Source organism: Colletotrichum phormii (genome assembly GCF_030913505.1).
Source record: "Colletotrichum phormii strain CBS 102054 chromosome Unknown BDP81scaffold_51, whole genome shotgun sequence".
Classification (NCBI taxonomy): Eukaryota; Fungi; Ascomycota; class Sordariomycetes; order Glomerellales; family Glomerellaceae; genus Colletotrichum; species Colletotrichum phormii.
This window is the reverse complement of record NW_026851493.1, coordinates 12,421-33,070: the sequence shown is the minus strand read 5'-3', so window position 1 is coordinate 33,070 and position 20,650 is coordinate 12,421. Positions and strand designations below refer to the sequence as shown.

The following is a 20,650-nucleotide window of genomic DNA, read 5'->3' as shown; positions in this document are numbered from 1 at the left end:
TGACCCGGGCTGCTCGGCTAGAGGTAAAGGTGAAGATCAGCCTAATCAGATGACTAGGCCAACCCTGCTGTCGTAGCCTGATAATAAGTCGGTTTCTTAGGACAGAGTCAAAAGCCCCTTTAACGTCCATTGTCACAAGAGTTGCAGTGAGCCCTGAGTCTAGAGTTGAAACATGCAGTAATGCCAGTCAAACTAGAAACACCAGGGAATTTTGCCATGTAAATATACTCGTTGCTATCCATCTACTATGCTGTCTTGACCATTCACCTCCACAAATGTCAGTGTCTGTAACCGGTCTCCAATCACTTACCTATCGGGATGGGGGATCGTAGATGTCAGTATCATCCTCAGGGCCGTAAATCCCTATTTCCTTCAGAGCACAGACAGGGCGACGCAAATTGGAGGTGTCGTCGCTTGATGTATCCATGTCAGTTGCAGCATCTGCAGCAGCCCTAGCAGCCGCAGCACATATGAGGTTGTATAATATTAATGGCCCAAAGCCAGAAGCAGTTATAGCCTGCAGATCCGGAGGGCGATTGATCCCAGAACGAACACAAGGTGGCGGTGATCCGTTGCGCTCGCTAGCCGTGTTGAAATCGTAGTTTTGGGGTCGAGCTGTACCAGCTCTACCCTCGTACTTCTTCACCACATCACCTTCCACCTTAGGAGGCGTGGCCATGAGCGGCTCGAACCAGTCCGGTGTGGTCAGGGGACCCTCTTCCTCATCTGATACCGTTGGCTGAAGACTGTCTGGATGAGGCGTCACATCCCCACGCGACCAAGTAGATTCAGCAACATCTGCCGCACTGGTGAATCTTACTTCCTTGGTTCTCGTCAAATCCAGCGGGGCCGGTCGACGGCGGGAGGGCACCCCATCAGCAACAGGCGATCGATCACGAACAGGGGACGGGGATGAATACTGACGAGGACTTGGAGTCGGCGTCACAGAGGCAGGAATGCTGGCCCGCGATTTCCAGTTCTTGCGCATCCAATATCCTCTTTCCAACCCAGCAAGCAGGCTCTCGCCGTTCGAAGGCCAGGGCTGGTGCTGATCCCGCTTGTGAAGGAGCGGACAGCTCGCGACTCTACAAGGGTAAAAGATGCAGGCGAGTCCCGCCTTCTCCATGTGCTCCTTCTCCTTTTTGGAGATGTGCTGGTACCGAGCGCGATCAATCATGCGGAGGCCCGCCAGACTTACGCCTTGCTGGTACACGTCTCCAGTCATGATGCGGGCGCTTGTTCCACCCGGCGTCACGATGATGACGGTGAGGCTCTCGTCCCAGGTGCCTATATCGTTTTCGTTTCGAGAGACGTGGACCTTGTGGCCGTGGAAGGTGCTAACAAGCTCAGACTTGCTGAGATACTTGACCAGGTCGTCCGTAAGGTCCTGTACGGCACCCCAGATCTCGGGTAGCCACCAGGGGTCTTCTTCGGGGTTGTTGACGGCCTTAGCGCCCCAGGATGACACGATCCGAAGCTGCTTGGCGGATTGAGGGGTCTCCGGAAGGTCTGCGCTCTGGTTGACCAGGATATTCAGGGGTGTTGGCTGCTGTGTGCTGTTCATGAGGTCTACCGTATTGGCCCATCGAAGGCATCGGCTGTCGTTGCCGCTGTCGTCCTGGCAGTCGTCCCAGCTGTCATCTCGGTCGTTGTCCCCGATTGATTCACTACATGAATACACACTTGAGGAAGAGTGAAACTCATACTTGGATCTCTCCGGCGGGTCTAGAGTTGAACGGTGGTTCAAGTGCGTCGTGGCAATCGACGCAGTCGACGCAATAAAGGCCTCAGACTGGGGCGAACCCGGCCCGGCCGGGATCGGGATTGCGGTCATGGCCAAAAGAGGTAAGCTGTAAGACTTGCCTTTGTTATTTCGAATAAACGGACGTTGCTCACCGGGAGGAGGTGCGTTCGGGCGGCTCAAGAACTCTTCGGCAAAGCCGTGAGCCGAGTCGCCAAAGTACTTGTGCGGAGACGGATAGAGGAACTCGTAGAAGTCCTTGGCCGCCTGCTCTGCCGACCAGCGGCATCTTTCGCAGACGAACTCAGCGAGACGTTGGACTCTGGTCAGCTTGAGGGTGCCACAGGAGCCTAGGATAGAAGGAGAGACGTTGGCCCAGTTGGTTCCGCTGGCGATGTTAACGGTGTTGGCGCAGATTTGGTTGACGTCTTCGAATCGGGTGAGTTGAAGACACACATTGCATTGGGAGGTAGGCTGAAGGATAAGACACATGGTGATTGGAGGTCTTGTTGAGGATAAATGAGACGGTGGTCGTAATTAAGGGCTTTGTGCTGTAGGTTAGATGGTTAGATGACGCCTAGATGTTGTGGTGAAGTAGACTGTGGAGGTTAGAAACTGAATGATGATGTTGAGAAAATGAGATGAACTGGATTGGAAAGCTCTAGACTGAAGACGAAACGGTTCGCATTTATACGCAAAGAACCGTACTGAGTTTCACCGACCCGATGCATTGTCTTTCCCTTGTTCAGAACAAAGGCCTTTGCAACTGATGACAGTGTCTAAGTATTGCGCTGTCAAAGTCAAAGGGATGGTGAATGTCAAAGAGAGGCAGCCTTTTGCAAGATCAAAAGCCTTTGCTGTCTAACAATAAGACAAGAGATTCTTTGGCATCTATGATCGGTTGGTTTAGTGTTGACATTGTCCGAATTCTCACCCGATCTTTCGGACTTCAGGGGAGCTAGATCACACAAGATGTTTGGGGCAAAGTTTGAGACTGGCGCACAAGACAGCAACTTATGTCGGAACGACAGGGGCTTCAACAATCTTTGGACTTCATGTGATAATGCTAGTTTTGTGGTCTCGTATAGTTTCCAATGTTCTCCTCGAGTCCTAGACGCGCCCTGTCCTTCAATCTATAGTTTAGGCGTACCCCTTTGCGTCGGCGAAATATCTCATGCCACGAGCTATGTCTCTCAGTGTACTAACGATCTAACATTATCGGCGGATATTCGGCACGCTCTCGAAACCACCCCGATATGTCGTACCTTGCGTATCGTCTGTTCCACCGGGGTGCGGTCACGCTCTCGGCCAATCTCCCGGATCAGCTACCTGAGAAACCACATGTTCCATACTGTCAGGGCAACACGATCCTCAGGGTTCTCCTATGGCCACGTCACGGGCATGCTTGCAGCTTTCAATCGTTGCGTAAAAAAGAGTGACTCTATTTAGATCATAATTGGATGTTTTCATCTTGTTTACTTGATCTCAATCCCTGACAAAGTATCCAATCTCATGTCATCTCAACCCGAACCTACCTTACCTGAAAGAGCGAGCGACTAGAAGCACAAATCTTTAGATGAAAAAAAGTGAACATCCCCCCCACATCAGACCGCCTTAATCTAGAGCTCGTTCTGCTTCTTGCGGGCATCAATGATGGCAAGAGCCTCCTCGGCAGCTTTGACTCCAGAGAGAGCCATGGCGCCGAAAGTCGGACCTAAGTATCCCCCAAACGTCAGCAAAGACTACACACTCTCCACCAGGAAGTCCCATGAGAAGAGAGAAGACGACTCACCCATGCGGTTGGCACCATCAACCTCGCTCAACTCCATCCCGCCCACAATCAACCCCGGCACAATCTCCCTCGTCCCCTTGACAATAGCATCCTCAGCAGTCTGCATATCCAGACCGCGCATGCCGCCAAGCTGCTCAATCTGCTTCATGCTCACAAGCCTCTTGACGCAGAACGCGCCAAACGGGCCGTCGTGGCCGGTAGTCGACACCACGAGCGGCGCGTTGATGGTGTTGGGATCCATGCAGCTCTGATCGTCGTGATGCATCGAGACCAGAGTCCAGTTGGTAACCACACCCGCAACCCGCAGACTGCCATCCTCGTTCTTGCGCGTAATAAGATCCTCCACTGTGGTAGCGTTAAACAGCTTCACGTTGGAGAACTGCAACACCTTGCTCATGACAGTAGACGTAAACAGCGCAGCGTGCTTGACGACGACAAAGTCTCCCTCGTCCTCGTACGGCACACCGACCTCGTCCAAGAAGACTTCAGCAGGCTTGCGCATCACCATGGCGGAGAACAACTGCCCGCCGAGCCAGGCGCCACCACCGGGGGCAACACCGGCCTCGACGATGGCGATCTTGAGGTCCGGGCGGGCTTTGGCGAGGACGTAGGCCGTGGAGAGACCGCAGGATCCGGCGCCGACGATGACGACGTCCGACTCGGCGTAGGTGTCGAGGTCGGAGAAGTAGCGGCGCGTCATGGCGCGGGAGACCTGGGACTCGCGGATGGGGGCGAACTTGAAGGTGTCCCATTTGCCGAACATGTCCTCTACCTTGGTAGTGGAGGCATTGGCGGCTGCGGGGACGGGGGTAGAGGGCTTGGACTTGTTGGCCATGACGGGGACGGCGTAGTCGCGGACGGGGGAGATTGCAGCGGGAGGAGCCATCTCGTTCTTCGTGGTTTGTTGTTGGGGTTCGAAAGGAACTTCCTCGGGTTATTGTCCTTGGTATAATCTGCTTGTGTTAGGGTGCATGATCCTTTCGCTGGTATTGTCCAGATCAAGTTCAAGGCCGTATATTCTCAGCCACACCGTCGGCATCGGCCGCTAGCTCATCATGGGAACGAGTGATGGCAGCGACGTCTGCGCTCGGGAGGGCACCGGCTCATGCATTTTGTGCTCAAGAGTGTTCACATACTCGTGAAAGTATTTGTATGGTGAAGTGCTTCCTGTGAGGGTGTCAGTCTGTATGCGTTCGGTTACACGGAATTGGGCCTACTGTTGGTGTGTGTATGTTGGAGTTGGTCAATGAAATATGGTTGCGGGTGGGACCACAAGAGGTGATTCGTGAGTGGAAACGGAAGGATGAGCACATTAAATAGACCATCGATAAGGAAATGCATCGTACAAACTTTGGACTATCGCCTGCGGGGTAAAAGACATCATACATGCGCAATTCTGAGCTCTTTTTCGCCCTCCCGCCCGCTTTCTCGGCCTACGCAGCTGCACTTCTAGGGGCGGGATCGGCCAATGTTCCCAGCAGTAATGCAGTGAAGGGACACAGCGACCAGGCCCTGATGTACCTCGCGTCTCGCCTCGACGATCACCGCGTGTACGGCTGCTTCGTACACTCTACACATAACCTCTAGGGGTCCCACGGGGTCTGAACTGTGTGTCGTTGAACCCCACCGGCGGAGTCGTTCCCGAAAGCCGATGGCACCCGCCTCCGGGATCGGTCCCATCCGAGTGGCTCATCCCTCCCGTGCCGTTTCCTCCCGTCCACCGATTCGAATACCACCAGGAGCTTCGAATTCGAGGGCTTGAATCACCTCTATTGAAGCATACCTCTGGAAGCCATAGCTATGCAGTACTTATCTACGTTTACAGCAGTATCCCAAAAGATCATCAGGCCGAAAAGAAGGTTTTCCAACACCGCCCGCCGATGGCCGGACGAAACCTCCCGCCTGCATGCGGTCACCCCACCCCTAGCGAGCCAGCCACCAGCGAGCCAGCCCAACGGCAAGACACGGGCGGGCGGGGCGGCGGTCCCGGCTACTTCACGCGGAGTTGCTGTTAGAGGCATTGGCGCGCCCGCGTACCTTACACCCAAGGCATGGAAACGTAAAAGGTACTCTGTACAAAGAGTGTGGAAATTCGCGCACCACAACTAAACGGTTACAGTAGGTAGGTAACAACGTGACAAAAGGAACGTGCGAACGAAACTTGCTCATATCTCCGAGTCCATGTGTCGTTTGGAACGGGCCGTCTCTGAGTGGCTGCTGAGGAGAGCTTAACCGCCGATGTAGGATTGGTTTTCGCCAGTGAGGCTTTACCTGGGCTCCGTATCTTTACTAGAGTAAGGTACTCGCAACAGACGGGCGTGGGATCCTTCCTTGGCAAGCGTCATGTAACTACCACCGAGGAGACACTCTCGTCCACCTCAGTAGGGCATTGGAATGATGATGCTCAGTTAAGCAATAATATTTATTATTTGATTTGTTTAAATTGGCTCGCCGGAGCAGGCTTGACATGCTTCTATTGTAAGTGATGCGTCTGCGGCAGACGCATGGCTCCCATTGGATTGTCGTTGGGTCACCGAACCAGAGGTCGGTGGCAAACAGAGTTCGTGAGTACGGTCAGATCTGTTCCCCAACCAAGGTATGGTATCAAATTTGATGGCCATTGGCATGTCGAGGGCGGTCAGTTGTTTTCAGGGCAACAGCTACACCCGAGAGGTCGTAGAATCCGAGGCATGGTCCCACACCTGGTCCAACATGTGTCTCTCTCTTTCCTTCGGCTGGAAGGATTCCAACGCTCGTAGCGGTGGTTCAGGAACCTGGGAGCCCTTGAGATGGTGCCTCCGGCGGAAGCATCGACCAGGCAGCAAGAGACATGAAGACGTCTGCCATCATCAGCTTGCCTTCTGCGCAAGTGCCGGAGCATTCAAATAAGCGCTGCCGCCAGCACACCCCTTGTCCTGTCCAGCGTACTCCTCCCCATTCGACAGCAAAACCTTTCCACCTCTTCTCCATCCCCCACCATCGTCGCTCCTAGCAATGGATGGACTACTCGCCCAATCCACACTGCCTTCGGAATCCTCCACTGTGGTATCGGACTGGCTGTCCTCCGCCTGCAGCACATCCCAGAACCGGCGGGCGGGTGTATCAACCAGCTTCCCGAGCTCCGCCATGGCGCTGGCGTGCCCACGATCGTACCAGGGCATAAGGTACCATCGCCGCGGCGCGAGGAACATGACCTCGATCCAGAGGACGAAGATCATGAGCGAGACGGGCTCCTTCAGCCTCAGGAGCGAGAGATACTGCTCTGATACCAGCGATGGCCAAATGATGAAGTGCTTCCATATCCGCGGCCGCCCGGGGAGCGATGTGATCCAGGATTTCAGGGCACCAAGGGCGCCAAGGTATATCTTGATGTCTTCAACTTGTATCCCTGTCGATTCGGGACCTAGGCATAGAAACTCGACGAGCTTGACAATCTTCTGCATGACTGGTCGTAATAGTACATCGCTGCTGTCGCGCCATTCTTTTAGATCGACTTGAGCGAGCTTGTCGCGGATAGGGCTCTTAAAGACGTGTGGCGTAACCGTGTCGGAGAATCTGGCCGCTACCCGCATGACCGTGAGAGCTTTGCAAGGCTCAAACGTGCTAACTTGTCCCATCACCTTCTCGTCGGCGAACGGTCGGTAGTAACCAAAGATACCGTTGCACATAGAAAACACAAAGGTGGCCAGCCAGTTCTCCTCTGTGACCTGAGGAACGGCGAGCCGGAAATAGTTGCTTGCTTGTATGGCGTGCTGACATGCCATCGAGTAGTATCGCTTCGCGTTTGGCGGTTCGAGGTAGCATAGGTGCAGAGCCGCAATGGAGAGCATGCTCTGGTGGATAAAGACGTTACGTGACGCCAGCTGGGGTACCCATCTCGACCACACGTCACACTTCCGAGGATCGCTCTGTAATGAGAAGGTGAACCAGGCCTCGTTCAGGAAGTGGTGCTTGAGCTCGGCTTCGTCGGCGCGAAGCTTCTCGGCAGGTAATGAAGCGCTGAGGGCATCCCGAGAAGACGCATGTGCCGCAACTGTGGCTGCACGGCGGACCATGCTCAATGTATCGCTGGCCTTTTCTCCATTTTCGCGGTTCAGGGCGTCTGCGAGCAAGCCAAGATAGCTGCAGTGTTCTTGGCGACGGCGACAGTTGGCGCATACGGGACCGACGCAGTCGCACTAGAACCCACGACAAGTCAGCAAAGGAAATGCCCCGAAGATATTACAGTGTAGTATTGGGGGACCTAGATGGCGATCATGTCTTGCTCGGCTAACCAACATCGTGACTGGTTGGAAGAAGAACCCAATAAACCGGGACTTTGACATGCACGTCACCGGTCTGTCCCGATATTGGCAGGCCACGTCTTGCCCATGCCTACCCGCCTCTTCACAGATAGAATCATTCCGTACCTTGACACGACGCTTCTTGCACTGTCGGCACCCGTTCTTCGTCTTTCCGTGATACTGCCTTGAGCCCTTCGGCATTCTATCGGTACACAAGCTCGTTTGCAGACGTTCTGCCCTTTGTAACTCCTCTTGTTCGGATCGGACGTTGGTAAATTTTGTCCCGGTGGATAGGCGGGCGGAAGAGGTGGCGCGGGAGAGTAACCCTCGACGGGCTGACTACTTGTTTTTAAAACAATCCGTTTAGTTCAATATACGAAACGTCAGAACTTGGGGAGATGCTTGACCTTGTCAGGGATGCATGGCTGTCCTGACGCAAACTCAACTTCAACGCCGCACGTCCCCCGCTGTGACAACGGGGTGACAGAAACCCGAGTGGCGATGCGTGAGAGGCTGGAGCTGACCGAACAGCGGGCAGTGTAAGCATCAGAAGGCTGTTGTCATGCAGGGATCCGATACCGACATGCAGCTTGCCGCACTAAACTGGCAATCCGTTCGCCCCAGGTGGGAGAAGACAGCTGCCAGTGCGAAGTTTCTTGGACTTCACGATGCTGCGTAGCCGGCTTGGTGCGGTGCCTACTACCTAGCATCACGGCAAACATTGTCTCTTCTGTCCCCACATGCCCTAGTATCTCAACTGCGAGAGGTTAGTCGGTTCTTGATGAAGGGTTCTTAAGAAACCAGACTGTAGAGAAGACGACGTCGATAGGTGAAGCTACGCTTATGTCGATGGCCCTTAGTGATGTCTCTTGAGAGGCAATCTCATGTTATGACGGTGGAGTGCTTCCGCCGGTGTCCAGAGATGAACATTCCTCGAATTGCCGTTGGCCGTTGTGAATACCGGAGCTTAATCCACGCCTTCTTCTGGAGTATCGATCGTCATAGACGAGGTTGGCAGTGCCATCTAGGTTTGAAACAAATCCAAAGACGTTTCGCACTATAGTCATAAGCTAAGATGGTATGCATTGACGTGAAATCGTAGCACTTGGATACCCCGTTGGCTTTGCAACACTGATGCCGCGGCCGTACATTGGCTGGATCTGAGCTGGCTGGTGCGTAGAAGGCAAAGCTGCAGGTGTAGCCTTGAACTCCCGTGCGTTGCGTTTGGATGCAACCGCCCGCCTTAGTAGCCAAACTGACGGGCTAGGAAAGTAATCCCGACCGTTCGCCTGGGTTATACCTTACGAACTATACTTGACATAGCTGGGATGGCCGTAAGACGTTGGTGTTGCGTGATTCTGGACAAGAGAGAGTTCGCAATGACAAATGTGCCCGCTTCGAAGTCTCCTATGGAAAGTGGTTGGCTCATCATTGGCGTAAAGCATGGGCATGAGTTGCTATGGGTTCGGATGGCGTTTGGGACAGCTCGATCTGGATCAGTGATCTCAAACTGCTGTGCAGCGAGCAGGTTAGACAAGGGCTGGAATGAAGCTCTACAGGGGCGCAAGCAGTTCGGCAGAAACCTCGCCTCAAGGCACCATGCGTCAATCACAGACCCGGGCCTGGGTCACGTCCAAGAGTGAGGGAGCTGTCACGCTTGAGCGTGGACGCAGACCATCGCCTGTCACCATCGGAATAGGCTAGACTGGAGGATCCCATCGCCAGGGCCGTTCTTTTTGAGCCGCATGTCTTGGGCCTTTAGCTGAATGACTTTTCTCGTGGACCGCTGTCGAATCAAATACTGACTGGGACGTTCCCACGCCAGTGCAGAAATTGCCATCCTTGGTAGCTGATGCGACAAAGTGTCTGCTCACAGCTTGACTTCACGAAGCTTCGCACGCTCGTGGGGTTCGAGATATCAAAAGGAACAAGCGGATTAAAAGATGATCCGCCGGCCAATGCATAACGAAGCCCTTATTCCAGAGCTTTCCTCGAGATGCAAGACGATATCAGCCCTCATTCGGTGGCTTGAATAAGAAATTCTACGTTCCATATGATAGGTGAGCGCTTTTGGTGACACCCTTGTCCTGCGAGGCGTTTTTAGTGCTGATTACACCTGACCGGCGTGTGTAACGAAGGTCGGACATTCCTAGCGATAGGGGGAGAGGGGAAAATGTTCGTAATATAACGGTGGCCTACGCCCTGATCAAAACCTGCTGGTAGCTCGCCATTTCTCTTCAATATCGCGGGTTGTGCTACTCCGACTGATATCCGCGGAAATGGCAGACGTTAGCGCTCAGAGTATGGAATCGGCCGGTAGGAGTTACTCGATGATTGTAGCCACGGCGGCATTGCTGCTGCTACCGCTGGCTTTCATGCTGAAGAAGCTCCTGTTTCCGAACTTTGATCCTCGTGAACCTCCGGTGCTCCGTCCAAGACTACCAGTGTTCGGACACATCATCTCTCTCATCAGAGAATCAGGCGGCTTCTATGCCAGATTGTAGTATGTTTTCGGCCGTCTAGACAAGCGGACACTCTTGCTGACTGACGCGTAAAGCAATGAAAATAAAATGCCGATTTGCACACTGCCAATGTTACATGGCAAGATGTATGTGGCAAACTCGCCCTCTCTGATCGCAGCGGCCATGTGCCATGGAGACATCTCCTTCGAGCCATTCCAAATCGAAGCCTCGTCGGCCGTACTGGATCTTCCGAGTCATCATATAGACACCCTCATGCAACCGGGAATCTTGCACCATATTGAGAAAACTATGGCGGCCAATCTACGCCAGGACGCGCTACAAAAGATGAATCGTGCTGCTCTGGAATACCTGGCAGGGGTGTTGATGACAATCAACACCAAGAGCCCACTCGAAGAGTCCGATGGATTCGAATGGATCAAGGGTGCCGTGACCATGGCCACTGCGACTGCTCTGTACGGGAAAGACAACATGTGGGACGCCGAGAAGCTTGAGGATCTTTGGTGAGAAGAGTGCGCAAACTGAGTGGCATGGCATCTGCTAACATCGAGTAGGACATTTGAGAAAGGTGCAGCGCTCTTGGTGATGAAGGTTGCACCGAACCTGGTTGCTCCCAAGGCTATCGCTGCCCGACAGAGGATGAGTGATCTCATCCGACCTTTCTACAAGGCACGAAAAGATGAGAATTCGGATGTGGCGAAGATTCTTCAAGACCGAGCTAGGTACCTCCGCGAGCTGGGGATGGCATCCGAGGACCTCTCCCAGACCGAGTTTCTGATTCCCTTTGCTGCAACGTTGAATACGGCACCGAACTTGTTCTGGACATTTGCCGAGGTGTTCTCTAGGCCAGAGTACATTGAGCGTATCCGGCAGGAAGTCCTAAGGGTGGTCGTAGCAACGAAGACTGAGACGGGACGAGATGTGACAATCAATGCTAAGAGCCTGGAGGCAGACTGTCCTTTCTTAGGCGCTTGCTTCCGCGAAGTTCTGAGACTCCACAGTGCGCAGATAGGGAACCGACGTGTTATGAAGGATGCGACACTGGAGGACACGGATGGTCGTCAATATCTGTTGAAGAAGGGTACCAATATGCAGTGGTCGGCAAGCGTCACGCATTTCATGCCGGAGATTTGGGGCGATGATGCCGCCTCTTTCAAGCCAGAGCGATTCCTTGACGTTGATCCCCGGGAGGAGAAACGGAGACGTGGGGCACTGATCCCGTTCGGCGGCGGCCGCTACCTGTGCCCCGGCCGTCACTTTGCCCAAACGGAGACCCTCGGGTTCGTCAGCGCGTTGGCTCTTGGGTTCGACGTGGACGGCGTCAAGGTTCCTGCGGCGGAAGCTCCGCCACTAGGTGGAGCCACGAGACGACCGGCAGGTAATCGGGCAGCCGAGCAAATCAAGATTTCGCGGCGGGAGGGTTGGGAAGACGTGACATGGAGATTCGTATGTTAGGTCGTCCATTAAAGCTTACAGTTTTCCTACTCAAGATCTGTCCCGTCTGGCGTGAAGCGTACAGGTGGATGCCTCTCACATCGGTGAGATGTGGTGGCATCGGCCTTATCCCATGTCGACGAAGCAGGATCTTAGCAGAGGTGTTTGGAGGGTTGGAAGTTGCGAATGCAGACCACTGCGTGACTTTGCCTTGACAAAACCGAGCTGAAGCAATCGATGCGAAGAAGTCCCGCCGTATGATTGGCGATATCGTTCAGCAGCGACGTACAATGGCGGAAGTGGTTGCAGCCGGCAAGTGGCCCCCCTGTCAATCCCGGCGTCATGCGTTGAGCTGTCAATTGCGAGTCTGCAGGTTGAAGAGTCTCTGGCGCCGCAATTGGCAGAAAGTGGGAGGATGCGGTGTTGCGTGACGGACCAGATGGAGTGTCATGCCGCACATAAGACGAGGGTAGTCCAGCCATACACGGGTGACGGAACAGCGGGCGATAGTCGACGTGGCCGATCCCATGGGATGATTCGGCCAACCGTTATCAGCCAGGCATCTTTTGGCCTCCCGAGTTGGTGATGTGATGCAAGGATGAGATATGGGGGCGGGAGCGATAGCGAATGGCGCGTCAGAGTACGGATAGACTTAAACGTCGATGAACGAGTGGCTGACGGAGGAGGGCGAAGGGCACGCTGACAATGTGCATTTGCAAATCCGGTGCCGAGTTCATGGCGGAATATCACAACCTTTGACCGCAAGGTTACCAGACATCCCTTCCATGATTGTGGTTTGTCGTTGGTCCAGGGCCTCCAAGCACGTTGGCTTGGCTTGCCTTGCTTGCCCTCCAGGGTATAAATGAAGTTGTGGATAGAGGACTCGGGGTCTATGCATCCACGGCGGGTAGGTAGGCGTCGGGATGAGCCATCGGTGAAGGGCGTTGGGCGAAGCTGTGGTCGTCTTCGCTTCTTCACCGCCCTCTGGCGGCCGGGGGGTCTGTTCGAATCCCCTGCATCTTTGTTGCGGTCAGGGTTTGCAAGATCTTTACCTACTTTTCTTGGGTTGTTCTTTTGCAAGGAGCGCGGATAGCTGCCGGCGGGCCCTGTGGGATCTCGCGCCGTGTTGCATCAATTTTTTTCTGTCTTCGGCTCTCGCCGGACGCTGTTGCCCCGAGCAGTGGATGTGCCTGATGTCCGACGAATATGCGAATACACAGGAGACACACGAGGTGCCGCGGTTAGAAATAATGCAGACCGATTGTCGGAAAAAGTAGATTGGGAGAGTGGAGTTGAACGAGAAGCTTTCAGCAACTTTCTTGGAATGGTCAATGGATGAGGTAATAAGGTCAGGTCGCAAAAGAGCCTTTTCGAACTCATCGTTGGCGCACTTGTGGAAAGTGCGTGCCTTGGGCGGGTCTCTGTCGCAGGGCAAGCACGGGATGTTGGGAGCGAGTTTGGGGAAGGAGCTGTTTGTGGGGACCTCCCAAAGGAAGGGGAAGGGTGACGGAAGCAGCTGCCACGGCCCACGCCGTTCCTTCTGTTTTGCTGTGCTTGCCCAAGCTGCCTCACGGATACCTACAGGCTACTGGTGCCCCATCGCCAACGGATACACCTGCAATTTCGAGACGAGGAAGGCGCAGTTCGTGCGTGTCAATTCATTCTCTCGACCTTCCCCGCACTTTGCATTCGAGGAGGAAACAACACGCCAACTCTTCTTCTCCTCATAGTTCTCTGCTGGAGGCAACAGACCGAATGCAAAGGCAGCTATAGTCAAGTCAGGATTCTCCAAGGTAAGGTAGGTACGAACAGGTAGGTATCCGTAAGGTAGGTAGGTACCTTTAATGATGGCAACCAGTCGTCGTGTTGACGCACCTGCTTCATCGGCCTTGCCTGCCCCCGCTTTCCCTCTCAGCCCAACACCAAGGCTCAGCGGTGATCCATGGACGGGGAAGGAGAGGCCGGGGGGTTGGGGACCTGAACCCTGCTTGACGGAAGGAGCCCCTGACCACCCTGACGCGCCCGACGTGATCATGTCAACTTTCCTCTGCACACCTCACCTTACGTAACTTAATGTACTTTATGTCTTGCCTCAGGAACCCTCTTCTGTTCCTGAGGAAGGTGCGTGAGAGTGACGGGAGTGACATGACCCTCCCGTCCCAGTTACAGTTGGCGCTGACTGTGCACCAACACCATCGTCCCGTCGTCGGTGCCAGATGAGGTGGGCCCCTTCTCCTCATTCCATTGGGAAAAGCGAAAAAGCTTCAGGTTTCCAGTCTTGTCGGGCCAGGTCCGGGTCCATGCGAGAATCCAGCGCCGCCCGTCCTTCCGCTGCTGCACTCCTGCACCTCGAAGCTCTTCATGGCGGTGGGCGGGTCCTTCCCAACTTTCCCCAAGGGCCCCCAGGCACAAGAAAAAAACACACAAAACTGGGTGATCCGGTCATTTGATGCATCATCATTGGCACCTTGGGGAAGGAACGGAATGGGGGTCCAGGGTGGCTCCCAGGAGGGAGGGGAAAGGCGGCAGGCGGCGGGCGATACGTACCGGCAGCTTCCCGGTCCTCGTCTCGTCAGTCTGTCACTCAAGTCTGTCATTGTCACACATATTGGTTTTTGCTGCTGAAAGCATTCAGGTGAATCCCCTCAGTCTGTTGTGTCTACACAATCCACTGGTCTATTGGCTTTTGACTTAATGAGAGAATCCGAGATTATATGGAAGACTCTCAGCACATAAAGGAGCAAACCTGACAGCTCTGTCTTGCAGGCAGAATGCAAGGTACCTCATCTTCTTCAGCAAAGTGATACGAAACATTCTTGAGCATTTGAGAATCTAGCCATAGCGTCGCCCACTGAGTGTTTTGTTGACATTCCATGTACCTGGACGGGATAGTGTGTGGCAACTGGCTACCTAGATGAACTTCATCAAACCATCATATTGCTTACATCGGTGCTGCCGTCAGCAACGGTCGCCATCAGGGTCATGTTCAAGACCACAGCATCAACACGACACCCTCTCGAGTCTCATATGAAAGAGTCGAGGTGACAAGAGACATGCAGACACGGCGCGCAACACCCAAGACAAGACGCAAGGCACGCCACCTTAATTACCCCAACCTTTGTCTCCATTCCCCTTGCTGTGGGTGAGGTTGCCATACCTTACAGATACCTGACTCTTCCTATCATAAATGCACTTTTAAGATGCATGAGCATGGTCGTCTACGTAGCATCACGCCAAAGAAAGTTACCTTTAACCTCAGGTCAGCCAGAAACAACAGGAAAACACAGCCCTTCCCGCACTCTCGCACGACTCGCCCTGAGGAGCCCCGCGCCCTGGGCCATCTTTGTCCACCGCCAGTCTTTCTACTTGGAAGTTGGGGCATCCCGCATGCAACTCTCTGCATTGTGCATTCCGCATCTGTTTGGTGGCTTGCCTTGCTTTCCCCTCCCTACTGTGTATGTTCCTAGGTTGCGATTCGAGCACGGCAGACAAACCCACTCGTTCCTTGCCTGCCCGAAGACTAACTTAGAGACTAGAGTGATGATGTGACAGCCCATTCGTAAGAAATGCTGTGCAGAGCTGCCGTGCGTCCTTCGTTTTCCGGCATGCGGCGATGCGCTGTCGACTGTCGACGTTCTTCTTCCCCGCCCTCGTTCCTGTTCCAGTGTTCCTCGATCAGATGCTTTGACCTTTGACGGCAGTACTATTGCCAACGGACAGTCGCACTAAGACTCTGCGGACCGTCTCTTCCTGCATAAGCTTACCTGACCTTACCTTGCCATAGTGTGCCACGGTACGGATAGGGCCCCTTGGATCGTCCATGTCCCCTTGCGCATCTTCGTCCCCCCTCGTTTCCCCCCATCGACTCCTTGCTGCTCTCCAGCTCCTCCACGCCTTGCGCGCCGTTCGGTCCTGTCTTGGAGCTTCTGCGTTCGTCGCGAGGCGCAAAATACCTTGTCAGCTTGGGTTCCCTGCAGCTTCGACAGTGAGAAAGGGTTCAGGAAGGAACACACGTCTGGATCCGTAGCTGCCCAGACCCCTTCCTTTCTTCCTTCTACATTTCTACTTTGTTGGCTCTTACCTTCGATTACTGGAAGATCAACACGGGGAAGGTACTGGGTACATAGTCGATTACCTACTCAACCAGACAGTCACGTGAAGTCATCACCACATTTCCTCGAGTCTGGCGCGGTAAGCGGGAAGCTACGACTCGACTCCAGCTTCCACGAACAAAGCAACCTCACCATCTCATCACGTCAAATCTGTCAAGCAACAAAAAAGCCCACCAGCTTGCGGCAAGGAAAACAACATCCATACGTATCCGTACTTCGTTCCCCCGGGCGCGGCGCATCGACATCATCGTTTCCCATCAACGGGGGGCCACCTGTCTCACTAGCGCGAACGAACCTCCCCCGGCATCCCTGTCACGTTCCGGCTGATTTGCGCCCATTTGCCAGCGGCGGCCCCAAGGTCACCAGCTCACGGTCCCAAGTCCCCTAAGGTCCCCCAACCTGAGGTAAGTCTCCAAGCTGGACGGATTGTCGAACTCGACTTTTGGACTAACCGCGTCTCCAGCTTGACCTCACCACCACCTGCAGACTGCAGTCACCAAGGGTGAACCACCCTGTCTGTCACCTTGACTTCTCTCTCTTGAGTCTTACCCCATCCCCGAAAGAGACAAGACAAGACACCACCATCTCTTCTCAACCCACCCACACCAACAAGAACCGGGACCCTGTCGCCAGTCCACTACCACCTCCACCTGGACCTTCACACCCTCCGGCCCCCGAGGTACTGCAAAAAAAGAGGCGAGGGCCAAGGAAAAGAAAGAGAGGAAAAAAACGAGAGTGAGCACAGGCACAAGCTGTTCAATGCCAACAGCCGGCAAGCCCAGCTCCACCGAAACAGGATCCGACCAGGGGAATCCAAAATAATTCTGCGTCCGTGTAACACAATAGTGTGTCGCGATCTTCCTCTGCTCCTCGACACTTCCCTCCTCCTTCCCTACCTTGCTTCTCACCTCACCTCACCTTACCTTTCATCCTCAACCTTACCCTCCCACAACACCAAGCGATTCTTCACCCGTCGCCCGATCGAATCTTCACCACCGCGATCATCACCGAACGATACCTTTGCCTATCGAGCGATCCTCTTCGGCACCCGCACACGACTCTGCTTTTGCGATAGCATCCACTGCACCCTAGTCGCCGTCGCGCTGACGCACCCTCCGACACCTATGTGCAATCCACCCTGTGGGCTTTGAGCTAAAAACTCGGCGCGATGGATCCAAGACAGCCGCCACAGCTGCCCTTCTCGCGCAACGCTGCTTCGCAGTACAGCCGCTCACCATTTCCTCCATCGTCGAACACGACCGCGACATCGACACCGAACCAGTCGCCATTCCCACCCGTCTCCCATCCGCCTGCGAATAATCCTCCATATGCCGAGCATCAGCGACGCTCCTCAGAAAATCCATACTACGCATTGGGCCCAAGATCCTTCCCGCAAGAGCCAAATTCGGGACCTCCTCCTCCTTCAGGCCACTCTCGACACCCGAGTGCATCCTCATTACCTGGTGGTCCGCCGATGAATCGTAATATGCCTCCTCCGGGCTCTCCTCCCCAGCCTGGGAATCCACCTCCTCCGGGATCGCATCAGATGGGGCACTATGGCCTGCCTGTGCCAAGAGCTCCGCCTTTGAACGTTGGTCATCCGACTTCATTCCCAGGCGGCCGCGAGCTACCTTCGCTACACTCAATACAAAGAACGGGGAGCACCGGCAGTTCAATGTCAATATCCTCAATGCTGGGTGGCCCTCCCGCAGCGCAAAGAGACTCACAGCCGCCGCCATCGCATTTTCCTGCGCCGGCGACTTCGGCGCCTTCTGGACCGACGTTCGCGCCGACGATGCAGGTTTCTCCGAGAATGCACTCTGCTTCCTCCGACTATCAGCCTTTCAGAAGACCCCAGACACCTGACCATCAGCGCCCGTATGATCCGAGAGGTAGCGCCGCTGCATCGCCTCAGGGTGCGTATTCGACCACGCCCGAGATGCAGCGGTACGGCACACCCCAGCAGGGTTACCACCAGCGCGGCCTTTCAGCTCAGGATGGTAGAGAGTCGAGCCGAATGCCTCAAGGCCCTCCGCCGAGGCCCACGAGCCAGCCAAAGTCCTTTCAAAACATGCCGCCAAGGCCTGCTGAGATGGGTCGGAATAACGGACCGGAGGAGATGTATCCGAGGCGGGAGGAGATATCTAGAGGCTCGATGGAGTACAATCCAGAGCGACCTGGTCTGAAGCCCATGACCTTTGATGACCGTTACCGCGCAGAAAGGGATCGACGGGACGAGATTGAGTTTAGGGAAAGAGAGCGCAGAGACAGAGCATATTCGGGAGGCGACGGTGGTCGAGGACCTCCCGTACACCAGGGCGAATACCGGCCTCAGGAAGTTCAAAGAGGGCAGCCCCCACCGTTCAGTCGCCCGCCGGAGCAGCAGCAGCGTGAGCAAGGCCCTTGGCCACCAAGACAGCAGCCGCCTTTTGATCAGTCCAGGGTACCTTACGATCCCGCTGGGCTGCATCCGAGGCATCACGAATACCCCCCGACCTCTGCGCCTAGTTACCCACCTCAGGGTCAGGCTCATCCCGCTCCAGCTCCTCAATTCCAGCAACAGCCACCTCCCAACGACCGGTACCCCCCTCCCAATCATGCTCAACAGCCTCCTCCAGGCCAGCCTGGGCCACCGGGACAGCCTGGTCAGCCCGGTCAGCCGCACCTGCAGCTGCAACAACCACAGCAGCAGCAGCAGCCTTTTGACTCTCCCGAGCGACGAATAAACCACCTACACCCTCAAGCGCAACCCCCTCCTCCGCATCGTCGAGTCGAGGAAGGCCCGCCGCCTCCATCTGTCGCGTACAGCGCACCTCATGGCCCGCCGATGTACGACTCACCTCGCAACCGACCTGCTGAAGAGCACCCAAACAATAATCAAAGAAATTTGTTGGCGGTCCAGGAGATCAATCGGAAAGGACGGGTATCGCCATTGCCTCAGGCTGTCCAAGGAGCGCAATCACGACAGCCAGGACCACCAGGGCAACTCAGCATCAAAAGCGAGTTCGGTAAGATGTTCTCCGGAATAGGAAGCGGAGTCACCCTTACTGGCAGCCCTGTCAATACAGTAGCTCCATCACCATACACAAACGCGAGCCTCGCACGACGCGACGAGACAGAAGGCGCAGCGCACGAGTCTGGACCAGACACGACAGCACCTAAACCCAAGGGCAGGCGAAGAAAGTTAAAAGAAGATGACACTAAGGGTGACGAGGAGAGCACGGGACGACTGACGCCTGTTGGTCGAGCAAAACGCCCGAAGACTCATCAACACCACCACCATCAGTACGTCCCGGTTCCCTCTGGTCTTTCTACAACGACTAACGACGACAGCCATCATCACCATCATCATCATGGTCATCATGGTGTCGATCACGCCAACGCTCCCACTCCTACTCCCAGCGGCGGCACACCTTTCAAGAACGTGAAAGGAAGCACTCCCATCCCATCTCCGACGGGACTGGCGAAAGATTTGCCGGCTGCTCACCACCACCATGTTCCTCGACCGGCACATCAGCACACGCACGTCAAGGAGACGCCAGCAAAGCAGGCCGTGCAGAGCGCGACGAACATCCTCCCTCCCAAGCCAAAAACGATCGTGACCTCAAAGGCTGTCCTCGAATCGATTGCTCATCTGCCGCGAACACACCTGGGCGATGTGCTATATGAACCCAAGCTCATGCCCGCGAGACAATTGCCAAATGTTCCATCGGGTCGCGGGTTCTCCTCGACTCCCATACCACTTCCCTGGAATGTCATCAAAGACAAGGAGAACTGTACACTCACGGTCAAGGTTCCCAAGGTGCATCTCACTTCAGCGGCGAGGGAAGAGATCACGGCTCGCAGAGCATTGTGGGGCACAGACGTGTACACGGACGACTCCGACGTCGTTGCTGCTTGTATCCACGGTGGATGGATTCGAGGTGAATGGGCTGACGACGTGGATGTGGCAATGTTGGACCTCGATCGCGGTATCAATGCCCCCGAAAAGGAAGTTCCGACAACAAAGAGACGCAAGGAAAAGGAGAAGGAGGAGAAGGAGGAGAAGGCCCGGTTCGAGGCCAACTCGGCCACATACCTTGACAAGGCGCCCAAGACGGGTCCTGTCACTGTGCCCGTCGATCGCGATATGCACGTTAGCCTCGTGGTCCTCCCACGATTGGATAAGTACGGTAGCACTACGCGCTTCGGCATTCAGTCGCGAGAGTTTGGCGGACGGTACAATGGTCGCCAGTCGGTCCACGACGGCATCAGCTTCATGATTACGGGTATTCGCTGGGTCACGAATGGCGCTGGTACGCAGAACCGTCTCCGTGGCAAAGGTCGCCGAGAGCGAATGCGCAAAGCCATGGGAGAGATGCACGCGGCCAGCCGTGGCCTTAATGGGGCCGCGCTGGAGCGCGAGAAGCTTCGCCTCAGTAAGATTCGAGGCGAGATCGTTTCTGGCACCTGGTGGAAGAGGAATCAAGGCGCGCGCGCCCCTGACGAGTACAAGGAAGAGAGAGCGCCGAGTGAAGGTGACAAGGAGAATAGAATCGACGGAGAGCCTCCCCAGAGCGCGGCCCCCAAGGCGAACGGGGTTACCGCGAACGGGGTTACCGCGAACGGCGCTCCAGCGGTCGATGGCGACAAGATGGATGTGGATGGCGCCGCCAAGGTTTCTGACGCTCCGGCTGCTTGAGACATCTATCAACATCTATCACGGCTTGATTTGGAGACGAACGGCATATGAGCATTGGGCAGCGGATGACAAAGTTGGAGTAGTTTTGTAGGAGTAGCGCTGGTTATAATACCCAATACTTTTTGAA

At 55.0% G+C, this 20,650-nt stretch overlaps 8 protein-coding genes across 8 annotated transcripts; 5 read left to right on the top strand and 3 right to left on the bottom strand.

Annotated features, from left to right (window-relative positions):
- Positions 1-925: 925 nt before the first annotated feature.
- BDP81DRAFT_336689 (uncharacterized protein) lies at positions 926-1,564 on the bottom strand (the record flags this gene model as incomplete). Its single annotated transcript, XM_060585939.1, has 1 exon — positions 926-1,564. A coding segment is annotated over one exon (639 nt), but the record flags the coding sequence as incomplete, so codon positions are not given.
- Positions 1,565-2,551: 987 nt separating this feature from the next.
- On the top strand, positions 2,552-3,220 carry BDP81DRAFT_443606 (uncharacterized protein). Its single transcript, XM_060591742.1, has one exon. The coding sequence runs from the start codon at positions 2,714-2,716 to the stop codon at positions 3,188-3,190; it is 477 nt and encodes a 158-aa protein (XP_060437443.1). The 5' UTR covers positions 2,552-2,713; the 3' UTR covers positions 3,191-3,220.
- Positions 3,221-3,360: 140 nt separating this feature from the next.
- BDP81DRAFT_401165 (Thi4 family protein) lies at positions 3,361-4,419 on the bottom strand (the record flags this gene model as incomplete). Its single annotated transcript, XM_060588786.1, has 2 exons — positions 3,361-3,455; positions 3,534-4,419. 2 exons carry the CDS (start codon positions 4,417-4,419, stop codon positions 3,361-3,363), a joined length of 981 nt encoding a protein of 326 aa, XP_060437442.1.
- A 1,963-nt stretch (positions 4,420-6,382) lies between these two features.
- Positions 6,383-7,813, bottom strand: BDP81DRAFT_401164 (uncharacterized protein; the record flags this gene model as incomplete). The annotated part of the gene is made up of 2 exons (XM_060588785.1): positions 6,383-7,711; positions 7,808-7,813. 2 exons carry the CDS (start codon positions 7,811-7,813, stop codon positions 6,383-6,385), a joined length of 1,335 nt encoding a protein of 444 aa, XP_060437441.1.
- A 2,609-nt stretch (positions 7,814-10,422) lies between these two features.
- BDP81DRAFT_401163 (prostacyclin synthase) lies at positions 10,423-11,751 on the top strand (the record flags this gene model as incomplete). The annotated part of the gene is made up of 2 exons (XM_060588784.1): positions 10,423-10,799; positions 10,851-11,751. The coding sequence occupies 2 exons, from the start codon at positions 10,423-10,425 to the stop codon at positions 11,749-11,751; spliced, it is 1,278 nt and encodes a 425-aa protein (XP_060437440.1).
- Positions 11,752-13,093: 1,342 nt separating this feature from the next.
- On the top strand, positions 13,094-13,598 carry BDP81DRAFT_443594 (uncharacterized protein). Its single transcript, XM_060591741.1, has 2 exons — positions 13,094-13,497; positions 13,570-13,598. The coding sequence occupies exon 1, from the start codon at positions 13,173-13,175 to the stop codon at positions 13,458-13,460; it is 288 nt and encodes a 95-aa protein (XP_060437439.1). The 5' UTR covers positions 13,094-13,172; the 3' UTR covers positions 13,461-13,497; positions 13,570-13,598.
- Positions 13,599-17,010: 3,412 nt separating this feature from the next.
- Positions 17,011-18,549, top strand: BDP81DRAFT_336759 (uncharacterized protein; the record flags this gene model as incomplete). Its single annotated transcript, XM_060585948.1, has 2 exons — positions 17,011-18,285; positions 18,493-18,549. Coding segments are annotated over 2 exons (1,332 nt in total), but the record flags the coding sequence as incomplete, so codon positions are not given.
- Positions 18,550-18,855: 306 nt separating this feature from the next.
- BDP81DRAFT_336704 (histone deacetylation protein Rxt3-domain-containing protein) lies at positions 18,856-20,523 on the top strand (the record flags this gene model as incomplete). Its single annotated transcript, XM_060585941.1, has 2 exons — positions 18,856-19,025; positions 19,176-20,523. The coding sequence occupies 2 exons, from the start codon at positions 18,856-18,858 to the stop codon at positions 20,521-20,523; spliced, it is 1,518 nt and encodes a 505-aa protein (XP_060437437.1).
- Between the last annotated feature and the right edge of the window lie 127 nt (positions 20,524-20,650).

Bases quoted from the DNA above. Each gene is read 5' to 3' on its own strand.
- BDP81DRAFT_443606 (XM_060591742.1), top strand. From the start codon at position 2,714: ATGTTTGGGGCAAAGTTTGAGACTGGCGCACAAGACAGCAACTTATGT.
- BDP81DRAFT_443594 (XM_060591741.1), top strand. From the start codon at position 13,173: ATGTTGGGAGCGAGTTTGGGGAAGGAGCTGTTTGTGGGGACCTCCCAA.